The 25,588-nt window shown below is 48.0% G+C and overlaps 1 protein-coding gene across 1 annotated transcript in view; it reads left to right on the top strand.

Annotated features, from left to right (window-relative positions):
* LOC115469991 (steroid 17-alpha-hydroxylase/17,20 lyase) overlaps positions 1-25,588 on the top strand; it is an 85,079-nt gene that overhangs the window by 6,347 nt on the left and 53,144 nt on the right. The window contains exons 2-3 of the mRNA XM_030202822.1: positions 15,747-15,885; positions 20,335-20,564. Coding sequence (XP_030058682.1) covers positions 15,747-15,885; positions 20,335-20,564 — 369 coding nt within the window. The remainder of the gene's footprint in view (positions 1-15,746; positions 15,886-20,334; positions 20,565-25,588) is intronic.

Genomic DNA, 25,588 nt, shown 5'->3' on the forward strand with positions numbered 1-25,588 from the left:
CATCACCACCCACCTTCCACCCAGTCGGGCCCTCACTCCGCTATTGAAACAGCGAGGGCACGCAGCACACAGCTCTGCTGCTGAGCTGCCGTGGCCTTCCTTCTTCTTCTCTGCCTGTGTCCCGCCCTCGTGTGACGTAACGTCGTCGAGGGCGGGACACAGGCAGAGAAGAAGAAGGAAGGCCGACGGCAGCTCAGCAGAGCTGTGTGCTGCGTGCCCTCGCTGTTTCAATAGCGGAGCGAGGGCCCGACCGGGTGGAAGGTGGGTGGCGGCAGCGACTCCGGGTGGGGGGAGCGTTAGCGACGGCGGTGTCCCTCGCAAATGCGCAGTAGAGACCCTCTCTGTTCCGCCCTCGTCATCACGTATTGACGCGGAGCGGGGCAGAGAGGGTCTCTACTGCGCATTTGCGAGTGAGTACGACACTCGCCATTTATATATATTGATGTGGCACATACGAACCAGATCTGTGGATGCTGAGCAACCCCCCCAGTATTTAGGCAGCTCCTTCATTATGGCCAGGGAAGGGCAATTTGTGTTGTGTTTGGCACCCCCCAATCATTTCAAAATATTGGCACATATGACCTGAAATACATGGTGTAGATTATTTCACTTTTGTTTTCTGTAGGACTTGGTAATAGTTTGCCTTGTTATTTTGTTTTGTATTTCTTTTTTAACAAATTTGCATCTCAAACCAGGCCTTGGGAATCTCTTGGCCAATGTGGTGTTCAGGCTATCCCCAATTAATATGCATTATAATATTTGTTGGTATTAATTATAATCCTTTATTTCAAACTCTAACATCATTAAGAATAAAATAACAAAAAAATCTTTTCATCTAACCGCAAGTATCATAATAAAAAGAAAGAACTCAACAATTCCCCATGAATCATTCTGGGACTTCATCTAATATAATAAAACGCACCGTGAACGTTCTGAAGACAACGTTCTGAAGCCACTCAAACACTCCCTGGCTGTAGGGTTCGTGGATTCATGGTGTGAAGCCAGCCAGGCTGCCAGCCATCTCTGCTCCGGCCTCGCGTCAAACGTCATGACGTCGAGGGCAAACGTCATGACGTCGAGGGCGGAAAAAAAAACCCAAACCGCAGCGTCAGGGAAGGAGGCGGCGCTCCCGACGTCTCTAGCCTTCCCTTCGCTGTGTTCCGCCTACTTCTGACGTCAAGGATGACGTCAAAAGAAGACGGAACACAGCGAAGGGAAGGCTAGACGTTGGGAGCGCCGCCTCCTTCCCTGACGCTGCGCTGCCAGAACCGCCATCGAGGTAAATTTAAAAAGAAAAGAAAAAAAAAGGGATGTTGGGGGGAGAGAAGAGGGTGGGCAGTAAAGTTGAACAATGGGAGCGGGAGGGCAGGGGAGAAACGACAGCATGGATGCGAAGGGGGGGGCGCAGGGATGCGAAGGGGGGGGAGAAGAGGGCGGGCCAGGCTGGGACATGGGAGAGAGAGGAGCATGGATGCGAGGGGGGGTCATGGAAGGGAGAGAGGGAAATTGCTGGAAAAGGATAACTGGAGGGGGCAGGGGACAGAGGAGCATGGATGGGCATGGATTGGGATGGCAGGGCTCAGGGAGAGAGGGGAATTGCAGGAAAGGGATGAATGGAGGGGGCAGGGGAGCATGGATGGGCATGGATTGGGAGGGCAGGGCTCAGGGAGAGAGGGGAATTGCTGGAAAGGGATGAATGGAGGGGGCAGGGGACAGAGGAGCATGGATGGGCATGGATTGGGAGGGCAGGGCTCAGGGAGAGAGGGAAATTGCTGGATAGACATGAATGGAGGGGACAGATGGGCATGGATGGATATGGATTGCAGGACAGGGCTCAGGGAGAGAGGGGAATTGCTGGATAGGGATGAATGGAGGGGGCAGGTGACAGAGGACCATGGATGGGCATGGATTGGAAGAGCAGGGCTCAGGGAGAGAGGGGATTTGCTGGATAGGGATGAATGGAGGGGACAGATGGGCATGGATGGATATGGATTGCAGGGCAGGGCTCAGGGAGAGAGGGGAATTGCTGGAAAAGGATGAATGGAGGGGGCAGGGGACAGATGGGCATGGATTGGGAGGGCAAGGCTCACACTCTCTCTCTCATATACAATGTCTTTCTGACTCTCACTCTCACACACTCTGTCTCACACTGTATCACACATTCACTCTCTATGTGCCACACAGTCACTCACACACTCGCTTGGTCTCATACACTCACTCTCACAGAGAATCTGTGTCTCACACACACTCTCTCTCACACTGTGTCTCACATACACACTTGCACACACTCTCATTCTCACACACACACTCTCTCACACTCACACCCAGACTCACTCTCTCTCTCACACACTCACACTTTCACTCTGACTCTCACACAGTCACTCTCACATACACTCTCCCAAACATACACACTCCGAGGAAAACCTTGCTAGCGCCCGTTTCATTTGTGTCAGAAACGGGCCTTTTTTACTAGTAGTGTTATAATGAACATCATTGCACTCATAGTAATGTAACCTCTTTGTATACAAACATTTAAGCTTAATTCATACTTATCTTCAACGCCTGCGTTGGAGGGTCCTTTTCTATAGCGCTACTAGACGTACGCAGCACTGTACACTTGAATATGAAGAGACTGACCCTGCTCGACAGAGCTTACAATCTAATTAGGACAGACAAATAGGACAAACAAGAGGTAAGGGAATATTAAAGTAAGGATGATAAAATAAGGGTTCTGAACAAAGTGAATAAGGATTAGGAGTTAAAAGCAGCATCAAAAAGGTGGGCAGGATGTCAGACTCACAGAAACAGAAGCCTGCCCTTGCAGATCAGCAACGCGGCCGTGCCGGAGAAGAGGGCAAATAAGGGATAAGGACAAAGAGTAGCAAGATTCCGGAATCCCAAAGAGTTGCAAGATTCCATGTGGAATCCCAAAGAGTTGCAAGATTCTGGAATTGCGATGACTACTACTACTACTTATCATTTCTAAAACGCTACTAGACGTATGCAGCGCTGTACACTTGAACATGAAGAGACAGTCCCTGCTCCACAGAGCTTACAATCTAATTGGACAGACAGACAGGACAAACAAGAGATAAGGGAATATTAAAGTGAGGATGATAAAATAAGGGTTCTGAACAAAGTGAATAAGGGTTAGGAGTTAAAAGCAGCATCAAAAAGGTGGGCAGAACGTCAGACTCACAGAAACAGAAGCCTTCCCTTGCAGATCAGCAACGCGGCCGTGCCGGAGAAGAGGGCAAATAAGAGATAAGGACAAAGAGTTGCAAGATTCTGGAATTGCGATGACTACTACTACTACTTATCATTTCTAAAACGCTTATAATCTAATTAGGACAGACAGACAGGACAAACAAGAGGTAAGGGAATATTAAAGTGAGGATGATAAATAAGGGTTCTGAACAAGTGAATAAGGGTTAGGAGTTAAAAGCAGCATCAAAAGGTGGGCTTGCAAGGGCAGGCTTCTGTTTCTGTGAGTCTGACGTGCAGTCAGACTCACAGAAACAGAAGCCTGCCCTTGCAGATCAGCAACGCGGCCGTGCTGGAGAAGAGGGCAAATAAGGGATAAGGACAAAGAGTAGCAAGATTCCGGAATCCCAAAGAGTTGCAAGATTCCGGAATCGCGATGACTACTACTTATCATTTCTAAAGCGCTACTAGATGTACGCAGCGCTGTACACTTGAACATGAAGAGACAGTCCCTGCTCCACAGAGCTTACAATCTAATTAGGACAGACAAACAGGACAAACAAGAGATAAGGGAATATTAAAGTGAGGATGATAAAATAAGGGTTCTGAACAAGTGAATAAGGGTTAGGAGTTAAAAGCAGCATCAAAAAGGTGGTCTTGCAAGGGCAGGCTTCTGTTTCTGTGAGTCTGACGTGCAGTCAGACTCACAGAAACAGAAGCCTGCCCTTGCAGATCAGCAACGCGGCCGTGCTGGAGAAGAGGGCAAATAAGGGATAAGGACAAAGAGTAGCAAGATTCCGGAATCCCAAAGAGTTGCAAGATTCCGGAATCGCGATGACTACTACTTATCATTTCTAAAGCGCTACTAGATGTACGCAGCGCTGTACACTTGAACATGAAGAGACAGTCCCTGCTCCACAGAGCTTACAATCTAATTAGGACAGACAAACAGGACAAACAAGAGATAAGGGAATATTAAAGTGAGGATGATAAAATAAGGGTTCTGAACAAGTGAATAAGGGTTAGGAGTTAAAAGCAGCATCAAAAAGGTGGGCTTGCAAGGGCAGGCTTCTGTTTCTGTGAGTCTGACGTCATTTAGAGCCCCTTTTACCAAGCTGCGGCAAAAGGGGTCTGCGCTGGCGTCAACGCATGTTTTTTGATGTGCGCCAAGGCCCCCTTTTACCGCAGTGGGTAAAAGGTAGGTCTTTCGTTTGTTTTTTTTAAGACAATGCCATGTGGCAAGTGAAGCATGACGCTTTTTTCAGTCCACATCAGGGAAGTCCTTTTTTTGTTTTCATTTGTCACAGAGATATCATCAGCTGAATGTCACACCAGTTAATTGGAACTGTATTAGTTGGATGCCATCTAGTGGATTTAACTTTTAAAGTATTTACAAATGCATGAAAATATAGCTGGTGCCATTGGGATCCTGTGAATTTTTCAACATTCTGCAGGAAGAAGCAGCAAAGGGTCCAGCATTCTGTAGCAATCGTGTGGCACATTTGCATACATTTGAATTATTTGGCATATAAAAAATATGAGGGCCCCTTTTACCAAGCTGCGGTTTCCTAAAGGACAAGTCCATAAACCGCTACTAAATGGACTGGGGAAAAATCCACAATTCCAGGAATAACATGTATAGAATGTTTGTACGTTTGGGAAGCTTGCCAGGTGCCCTTGGCCTGGATTGGCCGCTGTCGTGGACAGGATGCTGGGCTGGATGGACCCTTGGTCTTTTCCCAGTGTGGCATCAATTATGTACTTATGTAAAAGGGGGCCAGCCCTGGCGTCGGAGGCCCCCTTTTACCACAGCTGGTAAAAGAGAAGGTCTCGCTTTCCTACAGGAAATGGCCGGGTGACCAGTAAAGCACTTGCCACGTGGCCATTTCTGGGGAGGGGGGAGGGAGCCCTTACCACCACCTACTGAGTTGGTGTTAAGGGCTCCCACGCTAACCCGGTGGTAACTGGGCAGTGATTACAATCGGGTACAGTCCAGTGCTACAAAAATAAATGAAGTGCTGGAAATGACGGCGCTGTAGGGGTGAGAAGTACCACCTGGCTGCTGCTGGCTCACAATCTAAGTTTGTACCTGAGGCAATGGAGGGTTAAGTGACTTGCCCAATATCACAAGCAGCAGCAGTGGGGTTTGAACTGGCCACCTCTGGATTGCAAGACTGGTGCAATCCACCACTAGCAACATTCCATCTAGAATCTCAAATAGTACCAACATTCCAGAATCTCAAAAAGTGGCAACATTCCATGTAGAATCTTCAATAGTAGCAACATTCCATATATTTATTTATTTAGATTTTGCTCACACCTTTTTCAGTAGTAGCTCAAGGTGAGTTACATTCAGGTACACTGGGTATTTCCCTGTCCCTGGAGGGCTCACAATCTAAGTTTGTACCTGAGGCAATGGAGGGTTAAGTGACTTGCCCAAGATCACAAGGAGCAGCAGTGGGATTTGAACTGGCCACCTCTGGATATCCAGACCAGTGCTCAAACCACTAGGCCACTCATTCTATAAAGGAAAGTAGGTGCCTACTTTTAGTGTAACAGGTAACATATGTGCCTATAATTTAGGTGTGAGCATTTATGTCAGCCATAGAGCTGGTGTACATCTCATGCTTAAATTACAGTATTCTATAGTTTACATGTGTAAGCAAGTGAGAGCTACAAATACAACTCAGCAGGTAACCAGATAATCCTTTCAGTTAGCCACTCTCTGGGAATGGGACGACTTCCTTGTGAGGAAAGGCTGAAATGGCTTGGGCTCTTCAGCTTGGAGAAAAGATGGCTGAGGGGTGATATGATAGAGGTATTAAAATACTGAGTGGAGTGAAACAGGTAGACGTGAATCACTTGTTTACTCTAGCAACATTCCATGTAGAATCTCCAATAGTAGCAACATTCCTTGTAGAATCTCCAATAGTATCTATTTTATTTTTGTTACATTTGTACCCTGCGCTTTCCCACTCATGGCAGGCTCAATGTGGCTTATATATTGTATACAGGTACTTATATGTACCTGGGGTAATGGAGGGTTAAGTGACTTGCCCAGAGTCATCAAAAGGAGCTGCCTGTGCCTGAAGTGGGAATTGAACTCAGTTCCTCAGGACCAAAGTCCACCACTCTAACCACTAGGCTACTCCTCTTATTGTCCTCATTTGGTACATCAATCTCTCTAAAAAAAAAATTCACAACACCTTGAAACAGTTTGTCCGTTGCAGATTATGGAGGACTGTACACAAATGGCAATTGAAATGTAAGGTAAAATTATGTATCATACCTGATAATTTTCTTTCCATTAATCATAGCTGATCAATCCATAGACTGGTGGGTTGTGTCCATCTACCAGCAGGTGGAGATAGAGAGCAATCCTTTTGCCTCCCTATATGTGGTCATGTGCTGCCGGAAACTCCTCAGTATGTCGATATCCAAGCTCCATCCGCAGGACTCAGCACTTAGAGAATTACACCCACAAAGGGACACTCTGCCCAGCTCACCACCGCCGAAACGGGGGAGGGGAATTAACCCAGCTCATCCCCACACAAGTGGGGGAGGGGAATCCGTCCAGCTCATCCCCGCGGAGCGGGGGAGGGACACCACCCCGCCGATGCGGGGGGATCTGGCTTATCCTGCAACCGCAACCGCGGGAGGAGCTGACTGACCCTAACACCGCCGAAGCGGGAGGGGTACAAAGCTGCCCTACAGCCGCACGAAGCGGGAGGGAGCGCCGGCAGAATTTATGTCTCAATCCAGCCCCGTAAAACGGAGGGGAGAGGAATGCAGCAGCTCACTGTAACACAAACTCGTCTCAACTCTTGAAGAATCCAATTGAAAAAACTTGAACACGAAGTCCTCCTGAACAGGAACTGAAGACTAAACTTGAACCTGAAATGCAACCAGAATATAAACAGTACAGATATCTGGGAGGGGCTATGGATTGATCAGCTATGATTAATGGAAAGAAAATTATCAGGTATGATACATAATTTTACCTTCCATATCATCATGCTGATCAATCCATAGACTGGTGGGATGTACCGAAGCAGTACTCACCCAGGGCGGGACATTGAAATCCCTGACCGCAACACTGAAGCTCCAAACCAGGCCTCCGCCCGAGCAGCCACAGTCAAGCGGTAATGCCTGGAGAAGGTATGGGCCGATGCCCAAGTTGCCGCCTTGCAAATCTCTTCCAAGGAGACAGACCCGGCCTCTGCCATCGAGGCCGCCTGAGCTCTAGTGGAGTGAGCCTTCAGCTGGATAGGCGGCACCTTCCCCGCGGCCACATAAGCCGCTGCAATGGCTTCCTTGACCCATCTTGCCACTGTAGGCTTAGCAGCCTGCAGACCCTTACGAGGACCTGCAAACAGGACAAACAGATGATCCGATTTCCGGAAATCATTGGTCACTTCCAAGTATCTGATGATGACTCGTCTCACATCCAGATATTTGAGAGCAGAGTATTCCTCTGGGTAGTCCTCCCTACGAAAGGAAGGGAGACAGAGCTGCTGATTCACATGGAAGCGAGAAACAATCTTGGGCAGGAAGGAAGGCACTGTGCGAATAGTCACTCCTGCCTCAGTGAACTGCAGAAAAGGCTCTCGACATGAGAGTGCCTGGAGCTCGGAAACTCTTCTGGCTGAAGTGATAGCCACCAAAAAGACTGCTTTCAACGTCAGGTCTTTCAGAGATGCCCTCGACAAGGGTTCAAAAGGCGGCTTCTGCAAGGCTCTTAGCACCAGGTTGCGATTCCACGCAGGCACCACTGAGTGCAGAGGAGGGCGCAGGTGATTAACTCCCTTGAGAAAACGTACCACATCTGGCTGCGAAGCCAGGGAAGCACCCTTCAGGCGGCCCCTGAAGCAAGCCAGAGCCGCTACCTGGACTTTAAGGGAACTGAGCGACAGGCCTTTCTCCAGACCTTCTTGCAGGAACGCCAGCACTGAAGAAATTGGAGCAGTGAAGGGAGAAAGTGAGCCTGCTTCACACCACGCTGCAAAGGTACGCCAAACCCTGGCGTAAGCAGTAGAAGTAGAGTGCTTCCTCGCTCTCAGTATAGTGGCGATGACCTTGTCTGAGAAGCCCTTCTTCCTCAGACGCTGCCGCTCAATAGCCAGGCCGTAAGACCAAAGGGGGAGGGATCCTCCATCACCACGGGACCCTGATGCAACAGGCCCTGCTCCACTGGCAGCCGCAGAGGGTCGTCCACTGAGAGCCTGATCAAGTCCGCATACCAGGGACGTCTGGGCCAGTCCGGACCCACCAGGATTATCCGGCCCGGATGCTTTGCCACCCGGTCTAGTACCCTGCCCAACATGGGCCAGGGCGGGAACACATAGAGAAGCTCTTGTGTCGGCCACTGTTGGAGAAGAGCATCTACTCCCAGAGATCGAGGGTCCCGTCCTCTGCTGAAAAAGCGCGGCACTTGGCCGATGACGCCATCAGATCTAGGCTCGGCTGGCCCCAGCGCTTCATTATGTCCAAGAACGCCTGAGCAGATAACTGTCACTCTCCGGGATCGAAGGTATGGCGACTGAGAAAGTCCGCCTTGACATTCATGACTCCGGCAATGTGGGCAGCTGACAGCTGTTCCAGGTTCGCTTCCGCCCACTGGCATAGATTCATGGCTTCCTTGGCTAAAGGGGCGCTCTTGGTACCTCCCTGGCGGTTGACATAGGCCACAGCCGTGCCATTGTCCGACAGGACCCGTACTGGCTTCAACGCCAGTACCGGGAGGAACTCCAAAAGCGCCAACCGAATGGCTCTGAGTTCCAGGAGGTTGATAGACCACTTTGCCTCTGCAGGAGACCAGAGCCCCTGCGCTGTCCTTCCCAAGCAGTGGGCTCCCCAGCCCGTCAAAGAGGCATCCGACGTGACGACAATCCACTCCGGGGTCACAAGAGGCATCCCTGCAGACAACTTGTCTGTCTTCAGCCACCAGCTCAGTGCCTTGCGCACTGCTGGGTCCAAGGGAAGGCGCACAGCATAATCCTCCAACACCGGAGTCCAGCGCTGCAGCAGAGAGTGTTGTAGTGGTCTCATATGAGCCCTGGCCCAGGGCACTACTTCCATCGTGGCCGTCATAGAGCCCAACAGCTGCACATAGTCCCAAGCCCGAAGCGGAGAGGCTACTAGGAACTGGTCCACCTGAGCCTGAAGTTTCACAATCCGATTGTCCGGCAGGAACACTCTGCCCACTTGGGTGTCGAATCGAACTCCCAGATACTCCAGGGACTGAGTCGGGCGCAACTGGCTTTTCTCCCAGTTGATGATCCACCCCAGGGAGCTTAAAAGAGCAATCACCCGGTCCACAGCTTTGCCGCACTCTGCATAAGAGGGGGCTCGGATCAACCAGTCGTCCAGATAAGGATGGACTTGTACTCCTTCCTTTCGCAGGAAGGCCGCGATGACCACCATTACTTTGGAGAAGGTCCGCGGAGCAGTAGCCAACCCGAACGGGAGGGCTCTGAACTGGAAGTGTCGGCCCAGGACTGCAAAACGCAGAAAGCGTTGATGAGGAGGCCAGATGGGAATATGCAAGTACGCTTCCTTGATGTCCAAGGATGCCAGGAACTCCCCTGCCTTCACTGCCGCTATAACAGAGCGGAGAGTCTCCATGCGAAAGTGCCGAACTTTCAAGGCCCGATTGACCCCTTTGAGGTTGAGGATAGGCCGCACAGAACCTCCTTTCTTTGGTACCACAAAGTAAATGGAGTAATGTCCCTTGCCAAGCTGATTTTCTGGCACCGGAACGACCGCACCCAGGCGGATCAGATTGTCCAAGGTCTGCTGCACTGCCACAGCTTTGACCGGAGACTTGCAGGGAGGGAGTACAAACCCGTCTCTTAAGGGTCGGCAGAACTCTAGCTTGTAGCCGTCTCTGATGACTTCCAGCACCCAAGCGTCTGAAGTTACCCTGGTCCACTCGCCCAGAAACAAGGACAGGCGTCCTCCAATCTGCACTGGGCCATGGACCAGGACCCCGTCATTGGGTACGAGACCCTGGGGGAGGACCGGAGGGCGCACCTCCGGGACGGCGGTCTCTGCGAAAGGAATGCTGCTTGGGGGAGAAATTCCTCTTGAAGGAAGAGGGGGCAGAGGAGCCCGACTTGGCCCGGGCGGTACAGACGGGCTTCCTGAAACCCGTCCTCTGGAGATACCGGGGCGAGCACTGGCCCGAGCCCTGACCTCTGGTAACCTCTTGCCCTTAGACGTGCCAAGATCGGTCACAATTTTGTCCAGCTCGACCCCAAAGAGCAGCTTGCCTTTAAAAGGCAACTTAGCTAGGCGGGACTTAGAGGCGTGGTCAGCAGACCAATGTTTCAGCCAAAGCCACCGCCGCGCAGAGACTGTCTGAGCCATACCTTAGCCGAGGCTCTCAAGACATCATACAGTAAGTCTGCCAAATAAGCCAAGCCCGATTCAGGGCCGGCCAATCAGCCCTCAAGGAAGGATCCGAGGGGGAAGCCCGCTGCACAATCGTCAGGCACGCCCTGGCCACATAGGAGCCACAAACTGAGGCCTGCCAAACTTAAGGCAAGCCGCCTCGAAGGACGACCTTAGGCCGCCTCCAATCTTCTGTCTTGGGCGTCCTTTAGGGCCGTGCCACCTTCCACCAGCAACGCCGTTTTCTTAGTCACCGCAGTGATTAAAGAATCCACGGTAGGCCAAAGAAAGGCCTCCCGTTCACTTTCAGGCAAAGGATAGAGGCAGGACATAGCCCTAGCCACTTTGAGGCTCGCTTCCGGGACATCCCATTGAGCCGAAATTAAGGTGTGCATGGCATCATGCACGTGGAAGGTTCTAGGCGGGCGCTTCGTCCCCAGCATAATGGCGGAGCCAACAGGGGCTGAGGGAGAGACGTCCTCTGGAGAGGAAATCTTCAAAATGCTCATGGCCTGCACTAACAGGTTGGGCAAATCCTCTGAGCGAAAGATCCGCGCTGCAGAGGGGTCATCCACTCCATCCGAGCGGGAATCCGTCTCCTCCAAGGAATCCCCAAAGGACCGTTGGGAGAACTCAGATACGCTGCCCTCATCTACATCAGAGGAAACAGCGTCCTCTAAGGCCTGGGATCCACCCGAGGGCGTTTACTTCCGGGGGCCTCAACCCCTTTATCGGACAAGGGAGAAGGGGGCAGCGTTTTTGCATAAGGAAGGCCTGATGCAGCAGTAAAATAACTCGGGGGAGAAACCCCCAGACTGTGCACTTCAGCAGCCTGGGCCACAGCCCTAGACGCACCCTCAACCGGCGCTCGCAAGAGCGGGGGAGAAACATGCTGCGCATCCAAGATGGCGTCCAGCGCGACACTCCGTGAAGGAGCCGCGCGGGAAGAACGGCGCTTAACTTTAGCCGCTTTTTTGCCGTCGCCCAAATCAAGGGCAGCCATGGCATTAACGTCTCCCAGCTCAAGGGCGGCCCAAGAAGAAGCCGTCCGAGCAGAGTGGCCGGCCAAGATGGCGGAGGCGAGCAGCGGGGGATGGGCGTTTATGGCGGGGGAAAACCGCCGCACCGGAGGAAGACCCGGGACACTGACCGGCCTCCGAACTGACACCCAACAAGGGCGAATCAGACTTTAAGACCCCTGCATCCCCGCTAGAAGCGCACACGCGGTCCGGGGAGCGATTCTTCGCGGCCCTCGCCCTCCGGACGCCATAGGCACGTGGAGATCAATCGGGGAACCCCCTGCCGCTATAAAAAGGTAAAAATACCTGCTTCTCGCTCCGAGCTGTACGACCTCGTTGTCCCAGTGAGTAGCTGCAATAAACGTTTAATAAACGTTGAAATAAACGCCTTTAAGGACGTCCAAAATTCTTTTTTTTTTTTTTTTTACGGAGCCCAGCGGGAGGGGGGAGAAAAGGAGGGACCTGGCGCCACCAGGTTGCACTTGCTGAAGAAGAGCCCTCAACCCCAGGTACTCAACAAACCTAAAAATTAGGCCTGGAGACCTAGCAAGAGGCTGCTGCTGTGTGTGACCACCACCTGCTGAGATAGAGAACATACTGAGGATGTTTCCGGCAGCACATGACCACATAGGGATGCTCTCTCATCTCCACCTGCTGGTAGATGGACACAACCCACCAGTCTATGGATTGATCAGCATTGATGATATGGAATATTTATTGGATTTTGCTCACACCTTTCAGTAGTAGCTCAAGGTGAGTTACATTTAGGTACACTGGGTATTTCTCTGTCCCTGGAGGCATCACAATCCAGTTTACTGAGCAGCGCTAGCGGCTGTCCATGTGCTAGTGCCGACATGAATATCTCTGGTTAGTGGCTAGCGGATAGTCAGTTATTTTGCGCAATATAACCGGCAATCTGCTGATTTTTAGCATGGGTTTGGTGGCCATCTTTGGCCACGTGTATAGCTAGTATATCTTTGGCCAGTTTGAAGTTAATCAGGCAGCGCCAAATATCGGCTTGGCTGGTTAAGTTCAAACCAGCCAAATATAAACCGAATATTCAATGCTAGTCACCAGAACAGCCTAGCACTGAATAGTCGGTATTGGTGCCGACTGCAGGGGTTAGCCAGGCTAACTCCCGTGGTCTGAATATCGGCCTCATACTATATAGAGTCCTGTGCAACCCTCAGATAGCCAGCATTTCTCTGTCTCGAGCAGATGGTAGACTAGTAGAATGTCTGTAGTCTAGGAATATTCAGAAGAGAAAAGTAAGCTTAAGGCACAGAGTTATTGAAAGGTGTTGAAGAAGAGGGATCGATCCCTTACATCGAGCTGTTGGCCTTAGGGGCTTTCTTTTCCCTTGGCCATTGCCTTTCTGGGACGGTTTGGGGCGTCAACTGCTCTCCTCTTATAATCTTGAGGGGAGGCCAGGGTTCCTTGAAGATAGAACATAGAAAATGTGAAAGGCAATTCTATAACTGTGCACTTGCAGGTATATGTGTAAATACAACTAAAAGTGTCACTTACGCATGCTCAAGCCTATAAGAACATGTATAACTGACATTGGATGAGATTTTATATATCCCACCGCAAAAATCAGCGCTGAAAAAGAGCATGTCTAAGTATATTCTATAAACTGTGCCTAAATTTAGGTGCAGTTTGTAGAATACACCTAAATCTAGGTGTACTTTATAGAATACACCCAACACCCACTTTCTGTGACTATATTTAAACATGGCCATTTACGCCAATGAAAACCTGGTGTAAATGCCAATGCCTAAATTACACCTGGAACCGGCCTTGCGCATAAATTCTAGGAACTTCCATGACCCATCCATTCCACTCCCTTGGCCATGCCCCCTTTTTAGATCCACATCTTAGAATTTACACGCATCACAATCTAGAATACACTTAGGCACTTGTGAATGTAAATTCTAATTAATGCAAATTAGACCGTTATTAAATGGACTTGGGGAAAACCCACTATTTCTGGGATAAGCAGTATAAAATGTTTTCTACTTTTTTGAGATCTTGCCAGGTATTTGTGATCTGGATTGGCCACTGTTGGAAACAGGATGCTGGGCTTGATGGACCTTTGGCCTTTCCCAGTATGGCAATACTTATGTACTTATATTTGCTAAGTTGAATTATCAGTGCTGATTGGCTTGTTCTGCTAATTAAGTTACACGCACAAACTCAAGTCACTCACTATATAGAATCCTAGGCAGGGCCGGTCTTAGCAAGTGCGGGGCCCTATGCAGACCAATTTGGTGGGGCCCCGTCCTAGCCCCCCCCCTAGCCCCGCCCCACCCTAACTCCGCCCATTGATAAGATTATTCCATTTTTAGAACATTTTTTTATTTATGAAATTTCAAATAAAGACAAATGAAGCTAAACTTGTACAAAAAAACTGATTGAAATAATAAGCACAATGCTATCATGAAACCTCCCCTCCCCAGAAATTATTCAGTTCAAGTCCACTACAATTAGTAGTTCCAATTCTCATAACAAAGGAGAAAATAAGGAAAAATAAGAAAGATCCAGTAATTTCAAATTCCCCTATTACTCTGTAACCCATCAAACCAGAGAGGCAAGTAGCCACATCAGTTACTAAATAGTTTGAACTGATTGTACCTACTTTATATCAGATTTTGCTACTTCATGATTTCCATTCTCAGATTTTAGCTTAGTAATCTTTTCTTCCTGTGATTGCAGTCTAGCTTCCAAATGATTAATTCGAGGTGTCATATCATTAATTACTGGAAGCAGTGTTTTAGCTAAATCTGCTATTGCCATCCAAATTTTTATCAGGAGAAATATCTGCAGATCTATGTGAAAATAACCCAGATATGTTAGAAACAGCCTCTTCCAAACCAGAAGATCTTACTTGCTCAGCTTCTCCAGCAACTAATGTTGGGCCAAATTCCTCTCAGGGAGGCAGACATTTCCAACCCTTGCACCGTACGCAAGTGTCATTAGATGAGAGAGACACTTCTCCTGATCTCCTGCCTGCATGGAATCCGCTTTCGATTTGGCATAAGTGCACAACTGTTGGCGTCAGCAATGATGGCTCACCTCACATCCTCACCACCTCCGACCAGGCTCCAGCTTTTCCTGCTCAGAGACTCCTGGAAACAGGAAATACATCAGAAGGCGGGACATTGAGCGGGAAGCTGGAGCCTGGAGGTGAGCCGTCGCGCTGCAACTGTCTGTCGTCGCCGTCGAGGGCGGGGCTGCCGCTGCCTGGGCGGGCTCACTGGCATCGCTTAGTCACCGGGGTCCGGGGACTCGGGAGCTGACGGCGGGCTCAGTGGGCCCAAGCCGGGGGTGGGCACTGCGCTGGTGGTGGCGGAAGCGGAGCGGCTGAGCCGCGGGAATGGAGATCATCTCAGGCGACTAAGGTGAGCAGCGGCGGAGGTCGGAGCGGAGGCACGAGCGAGGCAGAGTTGAGGTGCGCTGTGCGGGGCCCCCTTTGGCGCGCTGTGTGGGGCCCCCTTAGGCGCGGGGCCCTATGCAGTTGCCTTGGTCGCCTCTGCCTAAGACCGGCCCTGATCCTAGGGATAGTGTGTAATTATAAGGGGACATAAACGTGGACGGAATAAGGATAGGGCATGTCTCCTACATACACACACAACTTATAGAATAAGTATAAGTTGTGTGCATTGCTTATGGCACATCCGTGTGCTCATTTATGCCTGCCATAGACCCATAATTGGGCAGACCTAGTGCTCCACAGAGACCCAAAGGTGAAAGAACAGGTGGCCGAAATGCAGGGTGCTGATGAGAAGAGATTTGGTGAGATGCTGAGACAAGCAGAGAACAGCCACCGCACACAATTTCAGTGCACATGTAGTATCTGTGGCACCTGTGAAGAGAGAGAAATTCCAGGGAAGCCCTGGAAGATAGGAAAGATGCTTTGGGTGACAGCAGGTTATTACTGGCAGCCTCAGCCACAACAGGCTTCATGCCTGGGGAGTCTAGTGCTTTGGCAGGCTGCATTAAATCATTTATTCTTTGTCGCTAGCTGTTGGCAGAGGAGATTAAACCCCTGCATCTGGACTGATCTGGAAGGACTCAGGAAAACTAGCAAGACAGACCTAATTTCTCCTTTTTGCTTCTTTTTTTTTCAAGGTGACCACAGATATCCTGACCAGGGATGGGAAAGATATTGCATTTGGCACCTATAGCTCCAGCTGGAAGTTCCACCGGAAGCTGGTACATTCGGCCCTGTGTATGTTTGGAGAAGGATCCCTTGCTATTCAGAATATCAGTATGTAATGAAATCACAACTCCTTTCAAAAGCTTTTCTGTTTAATTTCAGGATAGTGTGCAGCAGTGGACAAAAAAAGCAAACCGAAATTTAGAAAAGGTTCAAAGAAGAGCAACCAAAATGATAACGGGGATGGAACTCAGGTTAAGGCTCCTCAGCTTGGAAAAGAGATGACTGAGGGGGGGATACGATTGAGGTCTATAAAATCCTGATTGGTGCATACGCAAGTGCCTTCTTGCCTGCCGCAAGAGTGTGGGAGTAGCAGTACAATGTAAAGCATAAGAAAAAAAGGAGTCAAGTCCAAGGGAAGGTGGGAGGGCATGTGAGAATTAAAGGACTGTTGTCCTCATAGAATACCTGCTACAGGTAAGTGTCTTTGTGTTCTTCAAGGACAAGCAGGCCTATAATTCTCACATGTGGGAATCCCTAGCTACCAGGCTCGCAGAAAACAGCATCAGCGGTAAATTGGACCTCGCAACACTGAAAGCAAAAAAAAAAAATAATCAACCTGAAACGATATACAATCTGAGTGAGAGTGCAGCCTGGAACAGAACAAAATGGGCCGAAGAGGGTGGAGTTGGACTCTAGACCCCAAATTCTGCAGAACTGTTTGTCCCAACCGGCTGTCACGTCGGGTATCCTGCTTAAGGCAGTAGTGAAATGTGAATGTGTGGACTGAAGACCACGTTTCAGCTTTGCAAAATTTTTTCCATGGAGGCTGAGCTAGAGTGGGCTCCCGACACAGCCATGGCTCTGACATTATGAGCCTTGACATGACCCTAAAGAAAAAGTCAGCCCAGCCTCAGCATAAATGAAAAAAATGCAATCTGCCAGCCACTTGGAGATTGTGCATTTCCTGATGGTGACCCCCATCCGGTTGGGATCAAAACGAAACAAAAAGCTGGGTAGACTGTCTGTAGGGCATAGTCCGCTCCAAGTAAAAGGTCAATGGTCGCTTGCAGTCCAAGCTAGGTATGCAGTGCACTCTCGCCAGGATGGGCATGAGGTCAGGAAAGAATATTGGCTTCCTTACCCTCCCGCACGCATGCTCGGTTGTAGTGCCCAATTTCATTAAAACCAACCATGTGGGGGGGGGGGGGGGGGGGGGGAAGCAGGGCAGGCAGCACAGTGGCAAACATTGCTGGAGGATGGCTTCTGCTGGCAGGGCTTAGGGACCCCCGCCAGCCCAGGTATGTGAGGTTGCAATGGCAGTGGAGAGCACCTGCTCTTAATGTGTAAATCATGTTTTACATGTGGAAAAGCAGCAGAACACAGTAAAGATGACCAAGGACCAGGTTGTAGCCCCATAGTTTCTCAAAAGATTTTAATAAACAAGTTTACATAAAAACATGCAGAGAAGTGCATAACCATGAGCAGGGCCACCAAGGGGGGGGGGGGGGGGGGGCAGGGGGGACAAAATTCCCCGGCCCTCCAAGGGGGACTGGCGCCGGGATCAGGCTGCCGGCGCTGCAGTCCCCGGTCTTACCTGCCTGCCCTCGGCTCCGTCCGCCATTGGGCCCCCCTGCATTAAAATCGGCAGCACCTCAGCTGAGCTCCGTTTGGAAAGGCAGATTGCCTCCCTTCCCTTTGGGCCCTCCCTATGTCCCGCTCTCACAGAAACCGGAAGTTACATCAAATGAGGGCGGGGCACAGTGAGGGAAGGCCCGAAGGGAGGCGATCTGCCTTTCCAAACGGAGCTGAGGCGCTGCCAATTTCAGTGGAGAGGGCTGGTGGCGGATGGAGCCGAGGACAGGCAGGTGAGATCGGGGACTGCAGCAGCGGTGGGGGGGGGGGCGGCCTTGCCCCGGGCCCGGCTTAGTCTCTCGGTGGCCCTGACCATGAGGGGTGGTGTCTGCTTCAGGAGTCCACGATACACAGATGTCAGGGAAAAAAATAAAACAGCTCTTTCCCTTGAAAAAGGTTGATAAATGTAGCAACCGTCGAAAATATATGGTGCTGGTGTATTCTTGATGGTTGTTACATTTATTATTACTATTATTAGAATTTATTTACCGCCTTTTTGGAAGAATTTACTCAAGGCGATGTACAGTAAGAATAAATCAAACATAAGCAATAAATAATTACAGCAGTAAAAATATTCAAATAATAATACAAAGTATGGCATAGTACTAAGCTGCGTTTGGTTTGCTATTCGCTAAAACAACTTATGAAATTTTATAAAATATTATAGAAAAAAAATGTACAGGAATTAGAGAGAATTAAAAGTCTTTTTAATTACTCACCCACCAGCACAGCATCAGACATCAGTTTCCAGTTATAACAAAACTTACAAAATCTAACATCAGTACCTCTGTTAATTATAAGTAATTAGACTAATTATATGAAGAAGGAAGAAAAGTTTGTTCCTCATAGAAAGGTCGCAGAACAGAGAGAAAGCAGAGAAAGAATAAATGAAAGAAGGATTAGAATAAAGAAAAGAAAGATTCTTTGATACAGAGAATTAGATTCTACAGGGAGGGTGGGGGGAGAAGCAAAACCCCTTCTGGAAAAACCGTAGGCCATTGGAAGGATCTGAAAATCTCTCCCCGAGCCTAGTTTTTTCAGAGTTCCTTTGTCTGCAGCGTGGTTTTATAGGCTGTGGTGAGCATCCACCTCTTCTCTACCCTGGACCAAGCATAGGTGCTGCATATGGGCTGGAGACTTATAATTGGGACTTTCATATGTGCTGGAGGCTTGCAATTGGTCCTTGCCATACCTTTTCTCAGTAAATCACTTTTGTAACAGGATATACCAGGTACCTGAGTTTTCAAGGGAAAGAGCTATTTTATCTTTTTCCCTGACATCTGTGGATTATGGACTCCTGAAGCAGGCATTGTAACCGGCATATGGTCAATGTCAGGTGCTTCTCATGGTTATACACTTCTCTGCCTGATTTTCTGTATATTTGTTTATTAAAGTGTTTTAAGAAACTTTTGGGCTACACCCTGGTCCTTGGTTATCTCCACTGTCTGTTTTGTTGCTGCTTTTATCGTGGAGATTGTTCCCTCTTGTTTGTTGTTTCAGACCTTACATGTGGAAAAGGCCTTTTATAAAACTGCATGGCCACATATGTACATTAAGAGTAGACAGCAGCAAGCATGCGCATGGAACGGTCGGATAGCATCTCTCTGACTGTTCCAGTGGCTGATGTTCGTTTCTGTTTTATCTACAAAGACGTTACATATACTGGTTTAGCTCAGGGGCATAGTCAGACTGCAGATTTTGGGTGGGCCTAGGCAAGAAGTGGGTGGGCACCACATGTTCTCTCCCCCACCCCCACATCAAAAAAATATCTCAGCTAGTAGGAAAATGCTTCTCTCCAGTCTCCACCTTGGTAGTCTGCAGAAGGCATGCGCTGAAAACTGAGCATGTGAAGGTGCCAGTATTGTGGAGAGCAGCATTTTCATTACCATGTGCTACTGTTGGATGGGCCTGAGCCCTAAGTGGGTGGGCCCCGGCCCACCCAGGCCCACCTGTGGCTACGCCACTGGTTTAGCTATTGGCAAAGGACTTCTGATGCAGGCACATATGCTGAAACACGGCCGTGTCGGGTCACTTCTACACAGGTCTTCCTTGATTTGGATTGTATGAATGAATTAAAAGCTCCTTGTGCATTCATCGAATCCTTTTTGTTGCCTCACTACTTCCTTTGATGCTGTTGCACACCACTGAGGCTTGGACCTACTTCTGTTGTATTTGAAGTCATAAAAAAATGACACCTAAAAAAATCATATTTGCTTTTATATGGACCATACATAGGTGGGTTTTTTTTTTGGGGGGGGGGGGAGGCATAGTTTTGGCGAAACAAAGGCAGAGGTGTGATGTATGCGTGTATTTAATCATAGCGACGGGTACACACATAGAATACGTGCACTAATTTACTAATTGCAGCCAGTGTGAATTTGTGTACGATTGGGACTGGTTTCTGGGTGCTTATCTTATATATAAAAGGCACCACTGAAGCCTCCAGCCGGAAGTGTGAAGCGCCAGAGATATCCAGTTTCCCCATGAGTGAAGGAAAACAGCACAGCAGGAAATCGCACGAAACTGTGAAAGAGGGGGAGGGGAGAGAGATGCTCTCACTCTCTCTGTAACAAAAACATAGAACAGCAGGGAAACAACACTGAAGGACTGGACTCGGAGGGGGGGAGGGGGAGGGAGAGAGGGCAGAGACACACACACTCCCACATGCACACTCTGAAGAAAACCTTGCTAGCCCCCGTTTCATTTGCATCAGAAACGGGGTTTTTTTTTACTAGTTTTTATCTATGTTGCTGTTACAAAATAGGCTCCTTTTTTGGAGTTTTCACCTAGGAACCTTGTTAGAAAATTATCCCCCGTCTGTAAGTAATGAATTAGTAACTCTGTTTAGTTAATTTAGACGTAAAATCATAATTTCTAATTTTACCTTGCTTTTTTTTTTCCCCCTTGGATAATGTTCATGTGCAGTTTGTCGGGAAGCTGCAGCCATGATTGAGGCCCTTACCAACCTCCAGGACAATTGGATAGACATGGCTCCGGAACTGACTCGGGCCGTTACCAACGTGGTGTGCTCACTTTGTTTCAGCTTCAGCATACAAAAAAGGAGATCTGAGTTTGAGTCAATGCTGTTGTACAGCCAAGGTATTGTGGACAACGTTGCCAAGGACAGCCTGATAGATATCTTTCCATGGCTGAAGGTGAGTGTCCTTAAAAAAGCCTGAGCTGCCTTCCTTATTGCTGTCAGGAGTGGCCTAGTGGTTAGGGTGGTGGACTTTGGTCCTGGGAAACTGAGGAACTGAGTTCAGTTCCCGGCCCAGGCAGCTCCTTGTGACTCTGGGCAAGTCACTTAACCCTCCATTGCCCCATGTAAGCCGCATTGAGCCTGCCATGAGTGGGAAAGCACAGGGTACAAATGTAACAAAAATAAAATAGATACTGTTGGAGATTCTACATGGAATGTTGCTATTCCACTAGCAACATTCCATGTAGAAGGCTGCGCAGGCTTCTGTTTTTGTGAGTCTGACGTCCTGCACGTATGTGCAGGACGTCAGACTCACAGAAGCCTGGCGGCCACATTGGTGATCTGCAAGGGCTGACTTCTACATGGAATGTTGCTAGTGGAATAGCAACATTCTATGTAGAATCTCAAATAGTAGCAACAGTGGAGGAGTGGCCTAGTGGTTAAGGTGGTGGACTTTGGTCCTGAGGAACTGAGTTTGATTCCCACTTCAGGCACAGGCAGCTCCTTGTGACTCTGGGCAAGTCACTTAACCCTCCATTGCTCCATGTAAGCCGCATTGAGCCTGCCATGAGTGGGAAAGCGCGGGGTACAAATGTAACAACAAAAAAAAAAAAATTAAAAAAGTCTCAAAATAAAGCTTATTGGAGAGATCTATTTACTTTGTAACATGGTTTGACGAAGCAAGAATAGAAATACAATCTTACAAAATAGGACACGGAAAGAGGAATAGGCAATCAGTGATTTAATTGATAGTAGGAAACAAGCCGATACATGTTGAAAACCATTGGAGGATGTATTTATCTCTTTTTGCCTCCATAATTGCCTTCCTTTCCAGTCTTCTACAACATTCTTCCTCTGTCCCTCCCCCCCCCGCCATACCTGGGTTGGATGACTTTTCTTTTCCATCAGACCCCCAGCCCTATTGGGCCGTGTGGCTGTACTTGCCATGGCCACCAAATTTTGTTGCACACTGCTGGCCCCAACACAGCCTGTGTATGATACATACAGGGGTAAATTCTGAAATGGCCACCCAAATATAGGTGCTGGGATGATGTGTGGTAAGTGCGAATTCATTTTTTTAAAATTAATTTAAATATACAAAAACCAACCAAATCAGAAATGGAACATTACAGTAGCATCCAGGGGAATAATATATCCTTCACCCCCTCCCCGCAAGTACCCCCCCCATCCCCTGTACACATCCCCCCTGCCTTCAATCAAAATCCCCTCCCCCACTGCCAAAATAAGGAAAAATCACCCAAGAAACCTCCTCCCACCCACCCACCACCCCTAGTGCGAGTTAAGTGTAAATTCTATAATGGCAGTTATGTGTGTAAATGATCATGTTCTATAGGCCGAGCACATAACTGTCTGACACGCTCCCAATCTATCAATGCCCCTCCCAGGTCCACTCCCTCCTTGAAACTGTAACTTATAGAATAGGGACTGAATGAAGGCCAATGATAGCCAATAATTGGCTATTAACTCCAATGGCTACTAAGGCACAGAAATGACTTTATACAATACCAACTAGCAAAAATGTAAACACGATCATTTGACGGTGTGTACTTGGGGAGTGAATGTACGCCTAGGTGAAGTTTGGGTGGGATGTACTAGAACATTGGAGCCGACTTTGCTTGAGCACCCCCAATATTGAGAAAATTCCTTGTTTGTGTCCAGGGAGGGGTTATTTCCATTGAGCTTAGCACCCCCAATAATTTAAAAAAGTTGGCTCCTATGTACTAGAATGCATGTAAGTTATAGTACATCCCACCCAAACTTCACCTATGTGTACATTATGAGGCTCATTTTCAAAGCACTTAGACTTATAAAGTTCCATAGCTTACTATGCAACTTTGTAAGTCTAAGTGCTTTGAAAATATGCCTCATAGGCATTTACACCAGCTTTAGAGCTACAGTAAGGTCTTGTGCCTTAAATATAAGCACATTTTCAGCCACTTTTCTTTATAGAGTGCCTTGAAAAAGGCACCCTGTTATAGAATTAAACTTCCATGAGCTGAAAAACTCAAAATTACACAAAAGTAATGACTTGCATTTTTATGCGATATGGAATTATCAATATACAATACAGTATATCAAATTGAATTTTTTTTAAATTTGTTCACTGGGTTTTTTTTTTTTTTAAATGAGAGTCAGAAATAACAGTGAGGGAATTCAAAAACGTGTGGGGATAGACACAAGGAGATGCCTAAATAGAAAAAGGATGGAAACACCTCTTGCTGCCTCTAGCTTGAACTACCCCTATAATGTAGAAATGTTTGGTGCATAATTCCCTAGGGTATATCTAAGCAGGCATGCAAATCTCTGTCATGCATAGCATATCATTCCCTTCTCCACTACTGCCAACTCCAGACTTCGCGCCTTCTGTCTCGCTGCACCCTACGCCTGGAATAAACTTCCTGAGCCCCTACGTCTTGCCCCATCCTTGGCCACCTTTAAATCTAGACTGAAAGCCCACCTCTTTAACATTGCTTTGACTCGTAACCACCTGCCTCCACCTACCCTCCTCCTTCCTGTACACAATAATTGATTTGATTTGCTTACTTTATTTCTTGTCTATTAGATTGTAAGCTCTTTGAGCAGGGACTGTCTTTCTTCTATGTTTGTGCAGCGCTGCGTACGCCTTGTAGCGCTATAGAAATGCTAAATAGTAGTAGTAGTAATCTCAAGGAGTATCAACATTCCATGTAGAACCCCAAAGAATAGCAAGATTCTGGAATCCTAAAGAGTGACAAGATTCCATGCAGAATCTCAAAGAGTAGCAACATTCCATGTAGAACCCCAAAGAATAGCAAGATTCTGGAATCGTAAAGAGTGACAAGATTCCATGCAAGATTCGTAACCACTTGTAACCACTCGCCCTCCACCTACCCTCCTCTCCTCCTTCCTGTACACAATTAATTGATTTGATTTGCTTACTTTATTTTTTGTCTATTAGATTGTAAGCTCTTTGAGCAGGGACTGGCTTTCTTCTATGTTTGTGCAGCGCTGCGTATGCCTTGTAGCGCTATAGAAATGCTAAATAGTAGTAGTAGTAGTAATATTTATTACTCACAAAAGTAAGTACAACTACTGTTACCTTATTCAACTTTATTAGAAAAAAATAAAAATCATCATTGAAAATTCTTCCGAAACTTTAACCTAATCAGCTTCCCCGATTGATTTTGTAACTTCAGTGCAATTGAGCTAGTCATTAGGAAGGGAAGATGCATATTTATTAGGGATACCCTAAAAACCTGACTCGTTAGTTGTCCTTGAGTGCTGGGGAGAGAAGACCAAAGCACTGCATTTTATTTATTTGTTACATTTGTATCCCACATTTTCCCACCTAGTTGCAGGCTCAATGTGGCTTACGTGGAGGGGCATAATTGAACAAAAACGTCTATCTCCATGGGCGTTTATCTCCGAGAACGGGTCCGTGAAGGGGCGGACCGAACCGTATTGTCGGAAAAAATAGACGTCCATGTTTTATTCGACAATTTGTGAGCTGGGCGTTTTTGTTTTTCAGTGATAATGGAAAATGAAAACGCCCAGCTCAAAAACGAATAAATCCAAGGCATTTGTTCGTGGGAGGGGCCAGGATTCGTAGTGCACTGGTCCCCATCACATGCCAGGACACCAACCGGGCACCCTAGGGGGCATTTTTACAAAAACAAAAAAAAAAGGTAAAAGAGCTCCCAGGTGCATAGCACCCTTCCCTTGGGTGTTGAGCCCCCCAAATCCCCCTCAAAACCCACCGCCCACAAGTCTACACCATTACTATAGCCCTAAAGGGTGAAGGGGGGCACCTACATGTGGGTACAGTGGGTTTGGGGGGCGGTTTGGAGGGCTCCCATTTACCAGCACAAGTGTAACAGGTGGGGGGGATGGGCCTGGGTCTACCTGCCTGAAGTCCACTGCACCCCCTAATGACTGCTCCAGTGAGCTGCATACTGCTGCCAGGGAGGTGGGTATGACATTTGAGGGTGAACATAAAAAGTTGTGAAACGGCATATTTTTGTGGTGGGAGGGGGTTTGTGACCACTGGGGGAGTCAGGAGAGGTCATCCCCGACTCCCTCCAGTGGTCATCTGGTCATTTAGGGCACTTTTTGGGGCCCTATTTGTGGAAAAAACAGGGTCCAGGAAAAGTGCCCTAAATTCTCGCTAAAAACGCATATTTTTTTTCCATTATTGGCGAAAGGCGCCTATCTCTGATCGGCTGATAACCACCCAGTTCCGCCTTCACCACGCCTTCGACACGCCCCCATCAACTTTGTCCGCATCCGCGACGGAGTGCAGTTGAAAACGTCAAAATTCTGCTTTCGATTATACCGCTTTATTCGTTTTTGTGAGATAAACGTCTATCTCCCGATTTGGGTCACAATATAGGCGTTTTACTATTTCGATTATAAGCTGGATAGTACCGTAAAGGCGTTCGCCAATTCCGGTATGAACAAATACAGTAATGTTGTGGTAGAATAAGGTTCATGTGTACAGACACATTAGGGAATCGTAGAGAGGAAGAGTTATTATACGTCCATTACGAGCTTTGGTTTCGTTGTGTTGCAGGGTAAATGAAAAGAAGCTTACAGATAGACAATAATAGATGTGTTGGTGGACAATAATAGAGACGCACAAAGAAATATGCACTGACAGGGTGTTAGGTCAATATGTATGATGGCTGTTCACCAGCTATTCCAAAGTACACAGGAAGAGATAAGTACATCAGTCAAATCTATTGTCAATAGAAGTTGGAAAGGGTTGAAAGACCTAGTATCTGAAAATATTGGCCACCCTCCCACTGACCAACATTGTTCTTCTTTCTTCCACTTTGGTTTTGATGGGTTATTGAGTAGGAAAGTTGATTATTAAAATTTGATGAGCAGAAATTAAAAACACCTATTTTAATTAGGATACCATAGTCTCCCTAATAATCGCCTACCCCTCTCTCTGTTTCAGCATTGAAAACCCCATAAATT

The sequence above is a fragment of the Microcaecilia unicolor genome, chromosome 5, assembly GCF_901765095.1.
Source record: "Microcaecilia unicolor chromosome 5, aMicUni1.1, whole genome shotgun sequence".
NCBI classification, from domain to species: Eukaryota; Metazoa; Chordata; class Amphibia; order Gymnophiona; family Siphonopidae; genus Microcaecilia; species Microcaecilia unicolor.